The 19,278-nt window shown below is 41.4% G+C and overlaps 1 protein-coding gene across 1 annotated transcript; it reads right to left on the reverse strand.

Annotated features, from left to right (window-relative positions):
* Positions 1-6,692: 6,692 nt before the first annotated feature.
* Positions 6,693-9,247, reverse strand: LOC101074543 (uncharacterized; the record flags this gene model as incomplete). Its single annotated transcript, NM_001305604.1, is given in 5 exon segments — positions 6,693-6,845; positions 6,938-7,045; positions 7,126-7,170; positions 7,247-7,450; positions 9,184-9,247. Coding segments are annotated over 5 exon segments (423 nt in total), but the record flags the coding sequence as incomplete, so codon positions are not given.
* Between the last annotated feature and the right edge of the window lie 10,031 nt (positions 9,248-19,278).

Below are 19,278 nucleotides of genomic sequence, written 5' to 3' on the forward strand. Positions count from 1 at the left end.
TCCCTCCCTCCTTCCATCCAGTCATTTATTCATCCATTCATCCCTCCCTCCCTCCCTCCTTCCATCCAGTCATTTATTCATCCATCCATCCCTCCCTCCTTTCCTCCTTCCATCCAGTCATTCATTCATCCATCCATCCATCCATCCAGTCATTTATTCATCCATCCATCCCTCCCGCCTTCCATCCAGTCATTCATTCTTCCATCCATCCATCCAATCATTCATTCATTCATCCCTCCCTCCTTCCATCCAGTCATTTATTCATCCATCCATCCAATCATTCATTCATTCATTCATCCCTCCCTCCCTCCTTCCATCCAATCATTCATTCATCCCTCCCTCCTTCCATCCAGTCATTCATCCATCCATCCATCCATCCAATCATTCATCCCTCCCTCCCTCCCTCCTTCCATCCAGTCATTCATCCATCCATCCATCCATCCAATCATTCATCCCTCCCTCCCTCCCTCCTTCCATCCAGTCATTCATCCATCCATCTATTCATTCATTCATGTGATGAGCTGGTGAATGTCTCGTGTGATCTTCTCATTTGTACCAAAGAAATCTTTTCATTTGCTTCATTTTTCCTGGGTTGTTGAGCGTTAGCGTTAGCGTTAGTGTTAGCGTTAGTGTTAGCGTTAGCGTTTGAGCCCAGTTAGCTTCTGATTAAACTTTACATTTGACAGCAACTTTTGTGTCTCTGATCTTCTGCAGTAAATGTCACAAGCATCGAACCTTCGCTCGTTTTTTACGTGCTGGTTGGAAAGTTTCTGTGGTTTTAAAAGGATGTTTGTCGACTTCTAACCTCAAAGCTTTCTTTGCAACCGTCTGACTTCCTGTCAATACTGAAGCTGCACAAACAAGCAGACCGACATTTTCCATCAGCAGTGAAGCTGCTCAGAAGGTCACACAAGGTCACAGTTTTCCCCTTTTAAACCTAAAGTTGAAACAATCTGAGGTTATCAACCAAACCTTCACATTTTTGTTGGAGAAACATCTTTACAGTTTTCCAAACTGTCTTCGACTCGATAAGGATTCTGGAGCCTTGTGTTGGACCAGGAACCAGGATCCTGAGGTTCTGGGAGCTGAGCAGGTGCCTGCTGGTCCACCTGTCGTCACCCACATCCGAGCTACGTTCAGACCTCTGATCTATTTTACACACCTGACGATCTTCTCCTGACCTCCATTTTCTCTCTCTCACACACACACACACACACACATACACACACACACACACTCACACTCACACACACACACACACACACACACACACACATCCTGTCCCAGCAGGCATTGAGGCAGAAACCACACCAACCTTCGCTTGTGACGTCATCATCGAGTGACCACTTCCTGTGGAAACGGCGAGACAGAAGATTTTTCCAGTAGCAGCAGCCAATCAGGTGAGAGCAACAAACGCCTCCAGAGACCCACGATTCAGAACAAGATAAAGCCAGATTTCACAGCACTTGCAATCAAATTCATTGTTAGGGTTCAATGCCAGCTTAGTTCTGGACGCTTCTGACCCACTTCTGACCCACTTCTGACCCTTCAGGTGCATGAGTGAAAGTGGTTACATCCGCACGGTCATGTGACCTTTTAGAAGAAATGGAGTTGTGAAATCTGGTCGTTCTACAGTTTTCTCAGGGTCCCCCGTCCCCGTACACCAGCGTTCAGGGTCCCCGTACACCAGCGTTCAGGGTCCCCGTACACCAGCGGTCAGGGTCCCCGTACACCAGGGGTCAGGGTCCCCGTACACCAGCGTTCAGGGTCCCCGTACACCAGCGGTCAGGGTCCCCGTACACCAGGGGTCAGGGTCCCCGTACACCAGGGGTCAGGGTCCCCGTACACCAGCGTTCAGGGTCCCCGTACACCAGGGGTCAGGGTCCCCGTACACCAGTGTTCAGGGTCCCCCCGTACACCAGGGGTCAGGGTCCCCGTACACCAGTGTTCAGGGTCCCCCCGTACACCAGGGGTCAGGGTCCCCGTACACCAGCGTTCAGCGTCCCCGTACACCAGCGTTCAGCGTCCCCGTACACCAGCGTTCAGGGTCCCCGTACACCAGCGTTCAGGGTCCCCGTACACCAGCGGTCAGAGTCCCCGTACACCAGCGTTCAGGGTCCCCGTACACCAGGGGTCAGGGTCCCCGTACACCAGCGTTCAGGGTCCCCGTACACCAGCGTTCAGCGTCCCCGTACACCAGGGGTCAGGGTCCCCGTACACCAGCGTTCAGGGTCCCCGTACACCAGGGGTCAGGGTCCCCGTACACCAGCGTTCAGGGTCCCCGTACACCAGGGGTCAGGGTCCCCGTACACCAGTGTTCAGGGTCCCCCCGTACACCAGGGGTCAGGGTCCCCGTACACCAGTGTTCAGGGTCCCCCCGTACACCAGCGTTCAGGGTCCCCGTACACCAGCGTTCAGGGTCCCCGTACACCAGGGGTCAGCGTCCCCGTACACCAGCGTTCAGGGTCCCCGTACACCAGCGTTCAGGGTCCCCGTACACCAGGGGTCAGGGTCCCCGTACACCAGTGTTCAGGGTCCCCCCGTACACCAGGGGTCAGGGTCCCCGTACACCAGGGGTCAGGGTCCCCGTACACCAGCGTTCAGCGTCCCCGTACACCAGCGTTCAGGGTCCCCGTACACCAGCGTTCAGGGTCCCCGTACACCAGCGTTCAGGGTCCCCGTACACCAGCGGTCAGGGTCCCCGTACACCAGTGTTCAGGGTCCCCGTACACCAGTGGTCAGGGTCCCCGTACACCAGGGGTCAGCGTCCCCGTACACCAGTGTTCAGGGTCCCCGTACACCAGGGGTCAGCGTCCCCGTACACCAGGGGTCAGGGTCCCCGTACACCAGTGTTCAGGGTCCCCCCGTACACCAGGGGTCAGGGTCCCCGTACACCAGGGGTCAGGGTCCCCGTACACCAGCGTTCAGCGTCCCCGTACACCAGCGTTCAGGGTCCCCGTACACCAGGGGTCAGGGTCCCCGTACACCGGCGGTCAGGGTCCCCGTACACCGGCGTTCAGGGTCCCCGTACACCGGCGTTCAGGGTCCCCGTACACCAGGGGTCAGGGTCCCCGTACACCAGTGTTCAGGGTCCCCCCGTACACCAGGGGTCAGGGTCCCCGTACACCAGGGGTCAGGGTCCCCGTACACCAGCGTTCAGCGTCCCCGTACACCAGCGTTCAGGGTCCCCGTACACCAGCGTTCAGGGTCCCCGTACACCAGCGGTCAGGGTCCCCGTACACCAGTGTTCAGGGTCCTCGTACACCAGTGTTCAGGGTCCCCGTACACCAGTGGTCAGGGTCCCCGTACACCAGGGGTCAGCGTCCCCGTACACCAGGGGTCAGCGTCCCCGTACACCAGGGGTCAGGGTCCTCGTACACCAGTGTTCAGGGTCCCCGTACACCAGTGGTCAGGGTCCCCGTACACCAGGGGTCAGGGTCCCCGTACACCAGGGGTCAGCGTCCCCGTACACCAGTGTTCAGGGTCCCCGTACACCAGGGGTCAGCGTCCCCGTACACCAGTGTTCAGGGTCCCCCCGTACACCAGGGGTCAGGGTCCCCGTACACCAGCGTTCAGGGTCCCCGTACACCAGGGGTCAGCGTCCCCGTACACCAGCGTTCAGGGTCCCCGTACACCAGGGGTCAGGGTCCCCGTACACCAGTGGTCAGGGTCCCCGTACACCAGCGTTCAGCATCCCCGTACACCAGCGTTCAGGGTCCCCGTACACCAGGGGTCAGGGTCCCCGTACACCAGCGTTCAGGGTCCCCGTACACCAGGGGTCAGGGTCCCCGTACACCAGTGTTCAGGGTCCCCCCGTACACCAGGGGTCAGGGTCCCCGTACACCAGGGGTCAGCGTCCCCGTACACCAGCGTTCAGCGTCCCCGTACACCAGCGTTCAGGGTCCCCGTACACCAGCGTTCAGGGTCCCCGTACACCAGGGGTCAGGGTCCCCGTACACCAGGGGTCAGGGTCCCCGTACACCAGCGCTCAGGGTCCCCGTACACCAGGGGTCAGGGTCCCCGTACACCAGCGTTCAGCGTCCCCGTACACCAGGGGTCAGGGTCCCCGTACACCAGGGGTCAGGGTCCCCGTACACCAGTGTTCAGGGTCCCCGTACACCAGTGTTCAGGGTCCCCGTACACCAGGGGTCAGGGTCCCCGTACACCAGGGGTCAGCGTCCCCGTACACCAGGGGTCAGGGTCCCCGTACACCAGTGTTCAGGGTCCCCCCGTACACCAGGGGTCAGGGTCCCCGTACACCAGGGGTCAGCGTCCCCGTACACCAGCGTTCAGCGTCCCCGTACACCAGCGTTCAGGGTCCCCGTACACCAGGGGTCAGGGTCCCCGTACACCAGGGGTCAGGGTCCCCGTACACCAGCGCTCAGGGTCCCCGTACACCAGTGTTCAGGGTCCCCGTACACCAGTGTTCAGGGTCCCCGTACACCAGGGGTCAGGGTCCCCGTACACCAGTGTTTGGTGCACACACACTTCCTCTGCTGACCTGTGGGAGCAACAACACACATCTGCTGCCGCCAACAATCCGAAGGGAAAACCTTGGCTAAAGACGCCTCCGCTACCTAGCACTCTTCAAGACGTTACTGACATGGACAGGGTGACGGACAGGAAACACTGAGCACTGAGGGAAACGCTGGCCGTCCATGGTGGCTAACACTAGCGATTAGCTGTTCTAGTGTCACCAAGGCATAAATTGTCATACTCTATTTTGGGGCTCCCTTTTATTTCGTTCTTTATTTGATTCTTATATTCAGTTTGAAACTTGAATCGCTCGTCCAGGGTTCAAATAAAGTTTAGTAGAACTTAAAACAAGCCAGATAGAAGGATCGGCTGTTTTTCCATTTAGCTTTTTTTTTCTCTTTCATATCATATCGTGATTTGGTCCCACCAACTACAAACTGCCCATATAAACGAAACATTTAGCTGCATTGATGTGATCAATCAGCCAGATCGTTTGCTGCACAGACAGATGATTTGTCTCATTAACAAAGGTTCCTTAGGAAGAATGGGGGAGGGTTCCTTGGTGACATCTACTGGGTAAAGATGTATCATAAGCCGTTTTGGCCACTTATCACAAGGCACCCTCAGCTGAGGCAGGCCCATGACAGCTTGATCAAGACTGGGTGTCTGTTTTGTGATTAGCGGACAACTTGGAAGCCAACTAGCTTCCTTCCGTTCCAGCCACAGGCCACAACTGCTCCTTTCATCGGTCTCAGTCAGGTGTTTTATTGTTCTCCTGTTTTTCCCCTTAAATCCAATTTCCCAAAGTAGCTTTGATGTTGAGCTTGCTCCTCTGTGGTGGTGGACATGGCTGGCGGGCGGAGGGTACATTTAACCTGTCACAGCTGCCAGTGGAGTCCATTTTATCCCGGTGTTAAGACCAGGAGCAACTCTTCACACCATGGGGGCTGTGAATCTGTGAGGGTCACGACCAGCCTCAGTGGCACTTTTGAATTCTTCCACCAAGCTTGAGAGTGGCAGCGAAAGCGCTCCATCATCAATGCTGCTCAAGCATTTTTGGTAGCCGAGCCATTTCCTCACACGAGGTCACTGACCTTTCCAGGCATGAGACAGCGAAACCTCGTACATGGTTATTGGCCGCATTATTCGAGGCAACAACCCCAGCTGGAAACACCACAGCTTCGTAGTGATCCGCTTTAGAACTGCTGGAATCTGCTTCATTAAATGCTTCATTTGGCAGGTTTAAACTCTAGTCACACCCCTTTGGTTTAGGGTCCTGTCTTAGGTATGGAACCTCTCTGCTATGCCATCTACATCAGCTTCCACAGGTATCTGAGGACTTCAGGAGTGTTTTTAAAGTACGTGTACTGGTGACCATTAAGCCCAGGGGCTGATGCTGACCTTGCCTGCTCTACTGGTCAATGCGAGGCCCTTGCTGAGCTCAACAGGGCACTTTTCCCTGCCTTGCTGGCTCTTGAAACCCTTTTCTATTGTTATATTTTCAATTTTTGACCAGCCACAGAAGAAACATTTTTATTCCATTATCACTCAACTGCAATACACATAAACAAAAACAGAGGCCAGCTAGCAGTTAGCAACAACCACAGCATTAATGTAGTAACCTGCCACCTGTTTTACTTCCTTCATGGTGTCACATCTTTTAATTAGTGGGTTTCTTTACTTCCTCTTTGGTCAGCTCTGCATATCCTTTTGTCTCTTTTCTGATGACAGCTGCTTCTGTGTGACACATGCTGGTTGGGCTATGTTTGGCTAGGCTAGCTTGGCAAGGCAGCGTTCAGCATTATGACATGAATTTTGGTCAAAGTCAGCAGACAAGTATCTGAAGATCCACATTAAGACTGGATCTGATGTCTCCTCCTCTGGTCACATGATGCAAGTCTTTCTCCATTTTAAACCCAGTTTTACATGATTAATAACTTTTAAACTTGACATAATGTTTCCAAAACATCCTAACCTGATGTCATAGTTTTTGTTTTAATTTTATTACAAAAAGATCAGATGCTGCTGGTCCTTGTCCAGGTCCTGGTCTAGATTCAAAAGAACAACAAGAAAGATGGGAGAGAGATAATCATTTGATGTCATTATGTTGAGAAGTCAAGATTTCTCAACATAATGTGGAAAAATGCATCATTTCATAAGTTCCTTCAGGTCAGAATTCTGATAATGGTGATGTTAAAAGAACGAGCGTGGAGATATGAGATGTGTAACTGGTTTTATTTCATCACATTTTTACTGAATAAAGCTCAAATTTTACCATCACAACTGAAATATTTACATCAGCAGTAAGAGAAGGAATTATACACATCACGTGTGACCGTCAGACCCAGCTCTGAGGTTCGGCTGATGTTCTACAAGATAAAGGAGACCATTTTCAGCTGATGAGACACCGAGAACATTGATGACACGTTGGGTTCGGGTTATCTGCTGATCTTCTACTCACACTGACTGATACGCAGACGAAGAGTCATCAGGATATTGAAGATCATTGTCTTCAGGAGGAGCACACGAAGTCCTGTGACCATCAGAGACACCAAGTTCACCAGCGGGTCTGTGGACAACAACATTGAAAAGATTGACTGTCCTGAAGACGGGGATCCGCACACTTAGAGCAGTCAGAGTTCTACGAACCGGGCTGCAGAGCATCGTCGCAGCGAACAGCTCCTTCATTCTCATCTGAAACACACGGCGACTATTGTTATCGACAGAATTCAAGAGATTGACTTTGCAGCTACAAATTATTTGTGCGCACCTTCAGGACAGCTGGTTTCCCCATCCGCGTCCTGGTCCATGAAGGCCACCTGGTTAAAGAGCGAGTCCTGAGAGATCAGGACTGCTTCAGATTGGCTGAACAATGCGTTGTTCTGAAGTTGGTGGAATCTGCTGAAACCTGTGGCCAGACATGCGCTGGTGTTTCCATGTTTCAGCTTGTAAAAGGACGGTTGGTACTGGTCCCCTGGAAACCACAAAAACACAACAGAACATATGAAAACCATCAGCTGGACGACAGAACCCAGAACCAGTACTGGGAACAATCAGTTCAAAGAACCAAGCAATATTGTACATTAAATTAATTATGTTTTATATTAAAAAGTCGCTATTTGCAGTAAATAAGTCACATTTTAAAACCATTATTGCTTTATATAACTCAAATTTTGCATGAATTAAGTATTTTGCATAAATGCAACTGTTTTACATTAAAAAGTCATATTTTGTATTATTTAAGTCATGTTTGAAATTGTTTTCCATTATTAGGTATGTTGCATGAGTAAAGTCATATTTTTCATGACTGAATTAATGTTTTATATTTATAATGAAACTTTGCTATACAAAATTAATGTTTTACATAAATTGTCCCATTTTATAGATTTATTTATTTTTTACATGACTAGTTTTTTTTTACATTAACAATGTAATGTTCGGAAAATATAAATTTAAATATAGTCATTTTTTTACATCAACCAAGCCATGTTTTGCATCAAGTGCCGTGTTTTATATTATTAAATTTATGTTTTGCAATAATAAATCCAAATGTGAGAGAAATGCTCACACCTGTCTAAACATGAATCATCCGGTTCTGACATTCACACACTTGAAGTATTTTACCCTTTCTATGTTTTAAATTCCAAATACTTTACTTTTACATCAAAATGGAAGTTGATCTCTAAAGTTTTTCAAATGTAAAAACTTACATTTTATTAACCCTTTGGAGTCCAAACATAATTAACTAAGAAATCTTCTTGTTTTGTTTTTTTTCCCTTGATCAATTGTGAATGTTTGAATTGATTAAAAAGTCTGTTTTACTGACCATCACCGATAACCAGTTTGGTTCCTGATCCAAATTGGAGCTTCTGGATTCCAGATTGAGTCACACAGTTTGAGAAGAGAGTAGAAAAACTCCCCACATTTATGGTTGAAAACAAAAACTGATCTGAAATTATTGATTGACAACAGCATCTTTACATTAATGAGATAATGTTTTAACTATTAAAGGTTTTTCTATCAAACATTCCTTCAGATGAACAGTTTTTTCTGTTTTTCAGTGAATAAGACCTATTTTGCAAAAATTAAGTCACTCTTTACACTAATAAAGTTCTATTTTACATCAATAAAGTCATATTTTACATTTACAGTCAAATTTTAAATTGATAGTAATATTTTGTGAATTTAAGTTATGTCTTACATTAGTTCATTTTACTTTGTTAAAGGTGTCTTTTCCATAATTAATGTCAGTTTTTGTATTAATAGTACGCTTTAAAATGACCAAAGTTGTGTTTTACATTTATAAATTCATGTTTTACATCATTTACATTGTTTGCATTATTAAAGTCATCTTGTGTATTCTTAACTCCAAATGTTCAGAAAAACACTCACGGTCATGTATTTTCAGTCGTGTTCCTTGTCCAAACGTTAATTGTCCGATTCCAACATTCACACACTGACACACGTCAGAACGTGAACTCATGAACCTTCTTACTTTTTCATATGTAAAGAAATATTTTTGCTTCTTTTTTTCAGTTTCTTGAATCAAAAATCAAGTATTTTACTTTCACAATAAACTGGATATTCATCAATAGTTTTTCATATGGTGATAAAACCTTGACCGTCCAACTCATCTAAATCTTTTTGTTTTTTTCTCTGATCAATGGTTAATATTTGAATTGATTAAAAAAAGTCTGTTTTACTGACCATCACTGATAACCAGTTTGGTTCCTGATCCAAATTGGAGCTTCTGCAACCCAGATCGAGTCACACAGTTTGAGAAGAGAGTAGAAAAACTCCCCACATTTATGGTTGAAAACAAAAACTGATCTGAAATTATTGATTGACAACAGCATCTTCACATTAATGAAATAATGTTTTAACTATTAAAGGTTTTTCTATCAAACATTCCTTCAGATGAAAATTTTTTTCTGTTTATGTTTTTCAGCGAAGAAGTCCTATTTTGCATAAATTAAGTTACGCTTTCCACTAATAATCAGTTTTTATATTTGTTAATTCATATTTTCCATCAATAAAGTCATATTTCATGTTCACAGTCATATTTTACATTTCTAATGTCAGGTTTTACATTAATTGCACTGTTTTACTTTGTTAAAATTGCCTTTTCCATAGTTAATGTAATATATTGTATAAACAAAGTCAGGTCTACCATTATTAAAGTTCTGTTTTACGTTTATAGTCATGTTTTACATTATTAAAGTCATCTTTTTCATGAATAAAGTCATGTTTTTAATTACATTGCTTACGTTTACTTTCACCTTAATAGAGTTACTGTCCATTAACAAATTCATGTCATGTTTTACATTAGTTATTTTGTTCTACATTGCTAAAGGTATCTTTTCCATAATAAATGTCAGTTTTTGCATCAACAGTAAGCTTTAAAATTACTAAAGTTGTGTTTTACATTCATAAATTCATGTTTTACATCATTTACATTGTTTGCATTATTAAAGTCATCTTGTGTATTCTTAACTCCAAATGTTCAGAAAAACACTCACGGTCATGTATTTTCAGTCGTGTTCCTTGTCCAAACGTTATTTGTCTGGTTCCAACATTCACACACTGACACACGTCAGAACGTGAACTCATGAACCTTCTTACTTTTTCATATGTAAAGAAATATTTTTGCTTCTTTTTTTCAGTTTCTTGAATCAAAAATCAAGTATTTTACTTTCACAATAAACTGGATATTCATCAATAGTTTTTCATATGGTGATAAAACCTTGACGTCCAAACATTAACTCATACATCTTTTTGGTTTTTTTTCTCTGATCAATTGTTAATATTTGAATTGATTAAAAAAAGTCTGTTTTACTGACCATCACTGATAACCAGTTTGGTTCCTGATCCAAATTGGAGCTTCTGGGTTCCAGATTGAGTCACACAGTTTGAGAAGAGAGTAGAAAAACTCCCCACATTTATGGTTGAAAACAAAAACTGACCTGAAATTATTGATTGATAACCGCATCTTCACATTAATGAAATAATGTTTGAACTACCGGTATGAAAGGTTTTTCTATTAAATATTCCTTCAGGTAAACAGTTTTTTCTGTTTTTGTTTTTCAGTGAATAAGACCTATTTTGCACAAATTAAGTCACTCTTTACATTAATAAAATCAAGTTTTACATTTGTTAAATCATATTTTCATCAAAGTCATATTTCAGGTTCACAGTCATATTTTCCATGACTAAAGTCATGTTTTACATTAATTGCATTGTTCTACTTTGTTAAAATTGCCTTTTCCATAGTTTTTATCGTGCCATGTCTAACATTATTAAAGATAAAGCCCTGTTTTACATTTATAAAGTCATGTTTTATATTAATTGCTTTATTTTACATTGTTAAAGTCTTTTTCTTCTTTTTCATAATTAAAGTCTTTTGAATTCCATTGTTTAAGTTTTGTTTCACCTTAATAGTGATACTGTGCATTAATAAAGTCATGTTTAACATTAGTAAAAATGTATTTTACATTAATAAAGTCAGGTTTTGTATAAATTATACTGTCACATTAATAAATTTGTCTTTTCCCATCATCTGCCATTTTGTTGAGAATGTTACGTTACTTCATGTATCTGAAGTTACTTCACTTGTTTTTACATTTAGTCATGATTTTTGATGAAGCTCAGATGTAAAATCGTTTCTGTCTGATGTTCGTTGGCATGTGAATCACCGTTAACGCACTTTAAAACCTCTCAGAATATTACAGACTTACTTGATTCCACCAACACTTTAGTCCCAGAAGCAAAACTGAGTTTAGCTCCTCCGTATGAAGACACACAACAAACCACTTGAGTACAAAATCAGTTCCTGTGCTGAAGTCTGAACCAGAACAAATATGAAAACACACCATGTCTCCATCTTTATGACTACAAATATTCATGCAGAGGAGCGTGTGGAGTCACGGCCTCATTGAAATCCAAATAATAATCATTGTAATCATAATCTTCTGAACAATAAGTGGACTTACTGTCTCGGACCATCACTTTGACCCCCTTCCCAAACAAGAACTTCCAAACTCCTGAGCCAGACACACATTCATTCTTCCTTTGACACAAACTGAACAAGTCTGCTGCTCATTTCACTGCTGCTCTTCATTAACCAACACTCAACCATCTGTCCATCTGTCCCTCCATCCATTTGTGAGGACAGAGAACAGGACACTTTGTTTCTGCCAAAGCTCGTTAACGACAGTGTGACAGAAACCGATTATATGAGGGAAAACTCACTGTTGTTAACGGAAAGTCTGATTCCATTTCCAAACAGGATTGTATTGATTCCAGATGAATCACACAATTGTTCAGCTCTGAACAAGAACTGTCAAACAATTACAGGTGGAAAGATGTGAACTGGCTTTTTATGGAGTATAACTTTGGTTTTTATATGTTATACTGTCTTATCAGTCACCTAAGACTTTTAAGACATACACTTACAAAGTTATAAAATAAGTTTTCTAATTTACTTTGAAGACAACTTTACTTTTGTCTTCCAGTTATCTGAAATAACCATCATGATTAATACAATCACAAGGTCTGAAGAAAAATCCCAGTTTAACGTAAAAACTGATTTAGTCTTTGCAGAAATGCTGGAATATTTAGCTGTTTAGAATATACGTCTTTTATGTTTTAGTCTCTTTTTTCTTGGAGCAACAATAATAAGTTGATTTTTCATTTTCTTCATCAATAGTTTGGATTTTAAAAGCAGAAGGTTGTCAGATCTGATTTTTGTACTTACTGCTCTGGATTTGGACTCTGGTTCCATCTCCAAACACAAGTTTAATATTTCCAGAAGTCACACAGTGAATTCAACGTGAGCAAAAACCCGCTACAGCAGCTTTGATCTCAGAACGAGCAGAAAGTTCTGACAGCAAAATACCGAAACGTCAGAGGTAAATTATATGAACCTGTTTTTAATCGGCCTGTTTTCTAAAATTTTAGCAGAAGGAAACAAAATGTTCCCCGGGTCAAATATTTAAAATGTGACTGACCCTGGAGTCACAACTTACTGGTTTCACTGGTTAATCTGGTTCCACGTCCAAACACCAGTTTATATCCTGTTCCAGTGTTCACATGACGTGACGGAGCCTGACAAAAACCACATAAACGCCTGCTGCTGCTGGAGTCACGCATGTGCCAAACATGGTTGGTTTTGTCATGAAAAAACTGTCTAATCCCAGTGTTCCCAGTGGTCATCAGACCACAACCAACGACTCATGTCAAACAATTCAAAACAAGCACAAATACTGATCAATAATCAATCAATAATGTGTTAAACAGTAATTAATAATAAAGCAGAGATTAACACGCAAATTAAAACAGTCAGTCAGTTAGTTAAATTGATTTAAAAAAGTCTGTTTTACTGACCATCACTGATAACCAGTTTGGTTCCTGGTCCAAATTGGAGTTTCTGGGTTCCAGATTGAGTCACACAGTTTGAGAAGAGAGTAGAAAAACTCCCCACATTTATGGTTGAAAACAAAAACTGATCTGAAATTATTGGTTGACAACAGCATCTTCACATTAATGAAACAATGTTTGAACTATTAAAGGTTTTTCTAGCAAACATTCCTTCAGTTGAACAGTTTTTTCTGTTTTTCAGTGAATAAGACCTATTTTGCACAAATTAAGTCACTCTTTACATTAATAAAATCAAGTTTTACATTTGTTAAATCATATTTTCATCAAAAAGTCATATTTCAGGTTCACAGTCATATTTTCCATGACTAAAGTCATGTTTTACATTAATTGCATTATTTTACTTTATTAAAGTCTTTTTCGCCTTTTTCATAATTAAAGTCTGTTTTGAATTCCATTGTTTAAGTTTTGTTTCACCTTAATAGTGATACTGTGCATTAATAAAGTCACGTTTAACATTAGTAAAAATGTGTTTTACATTAATAAAGTCATGTTTAACATTAGTAAAAATGTGTTTTACATTGATAAAGTCAGGTTTTGTAACTTTTACATTAATAAAGTCAGGTTTTGTATAAATTATACTGTCACATTAATAAATTTGTCTTTTCCCATCATCTGCCATTTTGGTGAGAATGTTACGTTACTTCATGTATCTGAAGTTACTTCACTTGGTTTTACATTTAGTCATGATTTTTGATGAAGCTCAGATGTAAAATCGTTTCTGTCTGATGTTCGTTGGCATGTGAATCACCGTTAATGCACTTTAAAACCTCTCAGAATATTACAGACTTACTTGATTCCACCAACACTTTAGTCCCAGAAGCAAAACTGAGTTTATCTCCTCCGTATGAAGACACACAACAAACCACTTGAGTACAAAATCAGTTCCTGTGCTGAAGTCTGAACCAGAACAAATATGAAAACACACCATGTCTCCATCTTTATGACTACAAATATTCATGCAGAGGAGCGTGTGGAGTCACGGCCTCATTGAAATCCAAATAATAATCATTGTAATCATAATCTTCTGAACAATAAGTGGACTTACTGTCTCGGACCATCACTTTGACCCCCTTCCCAAACAAGAACTTCCACCCTCCTGAGCCAGACACACATTCATTCTTCCTTTGACACAAACTGAACAAGTCTGCTGCTCATTTCACTGCTGCTCTTCATTAACCAACACTCAACCATCTGTCCATCTGTCCCTCGATCCATTTGTGAGGACAGAGAACAGGACACTTTGTTTCTGCCAAAGCTCGTTAACGACAGTGTGACAGAAACCGATTATATGAGGGAAAACTCACTGTTGTTAACGGAAAGTCTGATTCCATTTCCAAACAGGATTGTATTGATTCCAGATGAATCACACAATTGTTCAGCTCTGAACAAGAACTGTCAAACAATTACAGGTGGAAAGATGTGAACTGGCTTTTTATGGAGTATAACTTTGGTTTTTATATGTTATACTGTCTTATCAGTCACCTAAGACTTTTAAGACATACACTTACAAAGTTATAAAATAAGTTTTCTAATTTACTTTGAAGACAACTTTACTTTTGTCTTCCAGTTATCTGAAATAACCATCATGATTAATACAATCACAAGGTCTGCAGAAAAATCCCAGTTTAACGTAAAAACTGATTTAGTCTTTGCAGAAATGCTGGAATATTTAGCTGTTTAGAATATACGTCTTTTATGTTTTAGTCTCTTTTTTCTCAGAGCAACAATAATAAGTTGATTTTTCATTTTCTTCATCGATAGTTTGGATTTTAAAAGCAGAAGATTGTCAGATCTGATTTTTGTACTTACTGCTCTGGATTTGGACTCTGGTTCCACCTCCAAACACAAATTTATCATTTCCAGAAGTCACACAGTGAATTCAACGTGAGCAAAAACCCGCTACAGCAGCTTTGATCTCAGAACGAGCAGAAAGTTCTGACAGCAAAATACCGAAACGTCAGAGGTAAATTATATGAACCTGTTTTTAATCGGCCTGTTTTCAAAAATGTTAGCAGAAGGAAACAAAATGTTCCACGGGTCAAATATTTCAAATGTGACTGACCCTGGAGTCACAACTTACTGGATTCACTGGTTAATCTGGTTCCAGGTCCAAACACCAGCTTATCTCTTGCTTTAGTATTCACACAATGCGAAGCAGCATGACGAAAACCACATAAACGCCTGCTGCTGCTGGAGTCACGCGTGTTTGAGGCACACCAGTTGTTTCTGGTGGTCTTTGTTCCACCAGGGTCTGGGACTGGACCTTCCTGGGAGCCCTGAGCTGCAGCCTAATCTCAAACACTGTAAAGTTGTGTTGATCTAGAAGGTTCTGATTGAAAACATCACATGAATCACGGATCAATTCATCAATAACAATCACCATTCCAGAGAAATGTTGCATCATCCAGCGCTAGCTGTTCACACGGCCAGAAACCCGATAAAAACGGTTTCTCTCACATCATCTGGATCAATGAAGCAGATCTGGATCACATACTGGGATCACAGGTGATCCTGGTGCCGCTGCCAAAGACGACTTAAACCGTTCGCACATCCCAAAAGAGCCGAACAAAACTGCCTTTTCCTGTCAGAGAGGAACTTTGATCACCGTATCGATCAGGACATCGGATTATCGGCTTCTGAGCGATCCGCTTTCATCTTTCTGCTTTATTCACCTTGAGACCAGTTTTCTTTGATCATTGGTGAACTGGTTGGATCAAATATCTGGAAAAGGTTGAAATCGCCACTGGTTTCACTGGTTGGATTATTGCTGATTGGGTTCAGATCATAACATCATCTGAACTGATATGATTTTTCTTTGAAGAGATCAAATAAAGAAGATTTAAAATGAGAGGAATCGGGCTTCTCAACTTACTGGTTTCACTGGTTAATCTGGTTCCACGTCCAAACACCAGTTTAGTTCCTCCACTATTCACACGACGTGACGGAGCCTGACAAAAACCACATAAACGCCTGCTGCTGCTGGAGTCACGCGTGTGCAAACATGTTGATTAAATTTACACAGGTTGCGTTTTGGTTGGTTTTGTCATGAAAAAACTGTCTAATCCCAGTGTTCCCAGTGGTCATCAGACCACAACCAACGACTCATGTCAAACAATTAAAAACATGCACAAATACTGATCAATAATCAATCAATAATGTGTTAAACAGTAATTAATAATAAAGCAGAGATTAACACGCAAATTAAAACAGTCACTCAGTCAGTCAGTCAGTTGAATTGATTTTAAAAAGTCTGTTTTACTGACCATCACTGATAACCAGTTTGGTTCCTGGTCCAAATTGGAGCTTCTGCAACCCAGATTGAGTCACACAGTTTGAGAAGAGAGTAGAAAAACTCCCCACATTTATGGTTGAAAACAAAAACTGATCTGAAATTATTGATTGACAACAGCATCTTCACATTAATGAAACAATGTTTGAACTATTAAAGGTTTTTCTATCAAACATTCCTTCAGTTGAACAGTTTTTTCTGTTTATGTTTTTCAGCGAAGTCCTATTTTGCATAAATTAAGTTATGCTTTACACTAATAATCAGTTTTTATATTTGTTAAATCATATTTTCCATCAAAAAGTCATATTTCACATTCGCAGTCATATTTTACATTACTAAAGTCATGTTTTACATTAATTGCATTGTTCTACTTTGCATTGTTCTACTTATCCATAGTTCAATGTCTAACATAAAAGTTAAAGTTCTCTTTTACATTTATAAAGTCAAGTTTCACCATTTGTTAATTCATATTTTCCATCAATAAAGTCATATTCCATGTTCACAGTCATATTTTACATTTCTAATGTTCGGTTTTACATTAATTGCATTGTTTTACTTTGTTAAAATTGCCTTTTCCATAGTTAATGTGATATTTTGCATAAACAAAGTCAGGTCTAACATTATTAAAGATCTGTTTTACATTATTAAAGTCATCTTTTTCATGAATAAAGTCATGTTTTGAATTCCATTGTTTAAGTTTTGTTTCACCTTAATAGTGATACTGTGCATTAATAAAGTCATGTTTAACATTAGTAAAAATGTGTTTTACATTAATAAAGTCAGGTTTTGTAACTTTTACATTAATAAAGTCAGGTTTTGTATCAATTATACTGTTTACATTAATAAATTTGTCTTTGAGTATCTGAAATAACCATCATGATTAATACAATCACAAGGTCTGAAGAAAAATCCCAGTTTAACGTAAAAACTGATTTAGTCTTTTCAGAAATGCTGGAATATTTAGCTGTTTAGAATATACGTCTTTTATGTTTTAGTCTCTTTTTTCTCGGCGCAACAATAATAAGTTGATTTTTCATTTTCTTCATCGATAGTTTGGATTTTAAAAGCAGAAGTTTGTCAGATCTGATTTTTGTACTTACTGCTCTGGATTTGGACTCTGGTTCCATCTCCAAACACAAGTTTATCATTTCCAGAAGTCACACAGTGAATTCAACGTGAGCAAAAACCCGCTACAGCAGCTTTGATCTCAGAACGAGCAGAAAGTTCTGACAGCAAAATACCGAAACGTCAGAGGTAAATTATATGAACCTGTTTTTAATCGGCCTGTTTTCAAAAATGTTAGCAGAAGGAAACAAAATGTTCCACGGGTCAAATATTTAAAATGTGACTGACCCTGGAGTCACAACTTACTGGTTTCACTGGTTAATCTGGTTCCACGTCCAAACACCAGCTTATAAATTCCTCCACTATTCACACAATGCGAAGCAGCATGACGAAAACCACATAAACGCCTGCTGCTGCTGGAGTCACGCGTGTTTGAGGCACACCAGTTGTTTCTGGTGGTCTTTGTTCCACCAGGGTCTGGGACTGGACCTTCCTGGGAGCCCTGAGCTGCAGCCTAATCTCAAACACTGTAAAGTTGTGTTGATCTAGAAGGTTCTGATTGAAAACATCACATGAATCACGGATCAATTCATCAATAACAATCACCATTCCAGAGAAATGTTGCATCATCCAGCGCTGGCTGTTCACACGGCCAGAAACCCGATAAAAACGGTTTCTCTCACATCATCTGGATCAATGAAGCAGATCTGGATCACATACTGGGATCACAGGTGATCCTGGTGCCGCTGCCAAAGACGACTTAAACCGTTCGCACATCCCAAAAGAGCCGAACAAAACTGCCTTTTCCTGTCAGAGAGGAACTTTGATCACCGTATCGATCAGGACATCGGATTATCGGCTTCTGAGCGATCCGCTTTCATCTTTCTGCTTTATTCACCTTGAGACCAGTTTTCTTTGATCATTGGTGAACTGGTTGGATCAAATATCTGGAAAAGGTTGAAATCGCCACTGGTTTCACTGGTTGGATTATTGCTGATTGGGTTCAGATCATAACATCATCTGAACTGATATGATTTTTCTTTGAAGAGATCAAATAAAGAAGATTTAAAATGAGAGGAATCGGGCTTCTCAACTTACTGGTTTCACTGGTTAATCTGGTTCCACTTCCAAACACCAGTTTAGTTGCTCCAGTATTCACACGACGTGACGGAGCCTGACAAAAACCACATAAACGCCTGCTGCTGCTGGAGTCACGCGTGTGCAAACATGTTGATTAAATTTACACAGGTTGCGTTTTGGTTGGTTTTCTCATGAAAAAACTGTCTAATCCCAGTGTTCCCAGTGTTCCCAGTGGTCATCAGACCACAACCAACGACTCATGCCAAACAATTCAAAACATGCACAAATACTGATCAATAATCAATCAATAATGTGTTAAACAGTAATTAATAATAAAGCAGAGATTAACACGCAAATTAAAACAGTCACTCAGTCAGTCAGTCAGTTGAATTGATTTTAAAAAGTCTGTTTTACTGACCATCACCGATAACCAGTTTGGTTCCTGATCCAAATTGGAGCTTCTGGGTTCCAGATTGAGTCACACAGTTTGAGAAGAGAGTAGAAAAACTCCCCACATTTATGGTTGAAAACAAAAACTGATCTGAAATTACTGATTGACAACAGCATCTTCACATTAATGAAACAATGTTTGAACTATTAAAGGTTTTTTCTATCAAACATTCCTTCAGTTGAACAGTTTTTTCTGTTTATGTTTTTCAGCGAAGAAGTCATATTTTGCATAAATTAAGTTATGCTTTACACTAATAATCAGTTTTTATATTTGTTAAATCATATTTTCCATCAAAAAAGTCATATTTCACATTCGCAGTCATATTTTACATTACTAAAGTCATGTTTTACATTAATTGCATTGTTCTACTTTGCATTGTTCTACTTATCCATAGTTCAATGTCTAACATAAAAGTTAAAGTTCTCTTTTACATTTATAAAGTCAAGTTTCACCATTTGTTAATTCATATTTTCCATCAATA

Source organism: Takifugu rubripes, chromosome 22, assembly GCF_901000725.2.
Source record: "Takifugu rubripes chromosome 22, fTakRub1.2, whole genome shotgun sequence".
Lineage (NCBI taxonomy): Eukaryota > Metazoa > Chordata > Actinopteri > Tetraodontiformes > Tetraodontidae > Takifugu > Takifugu rubripes.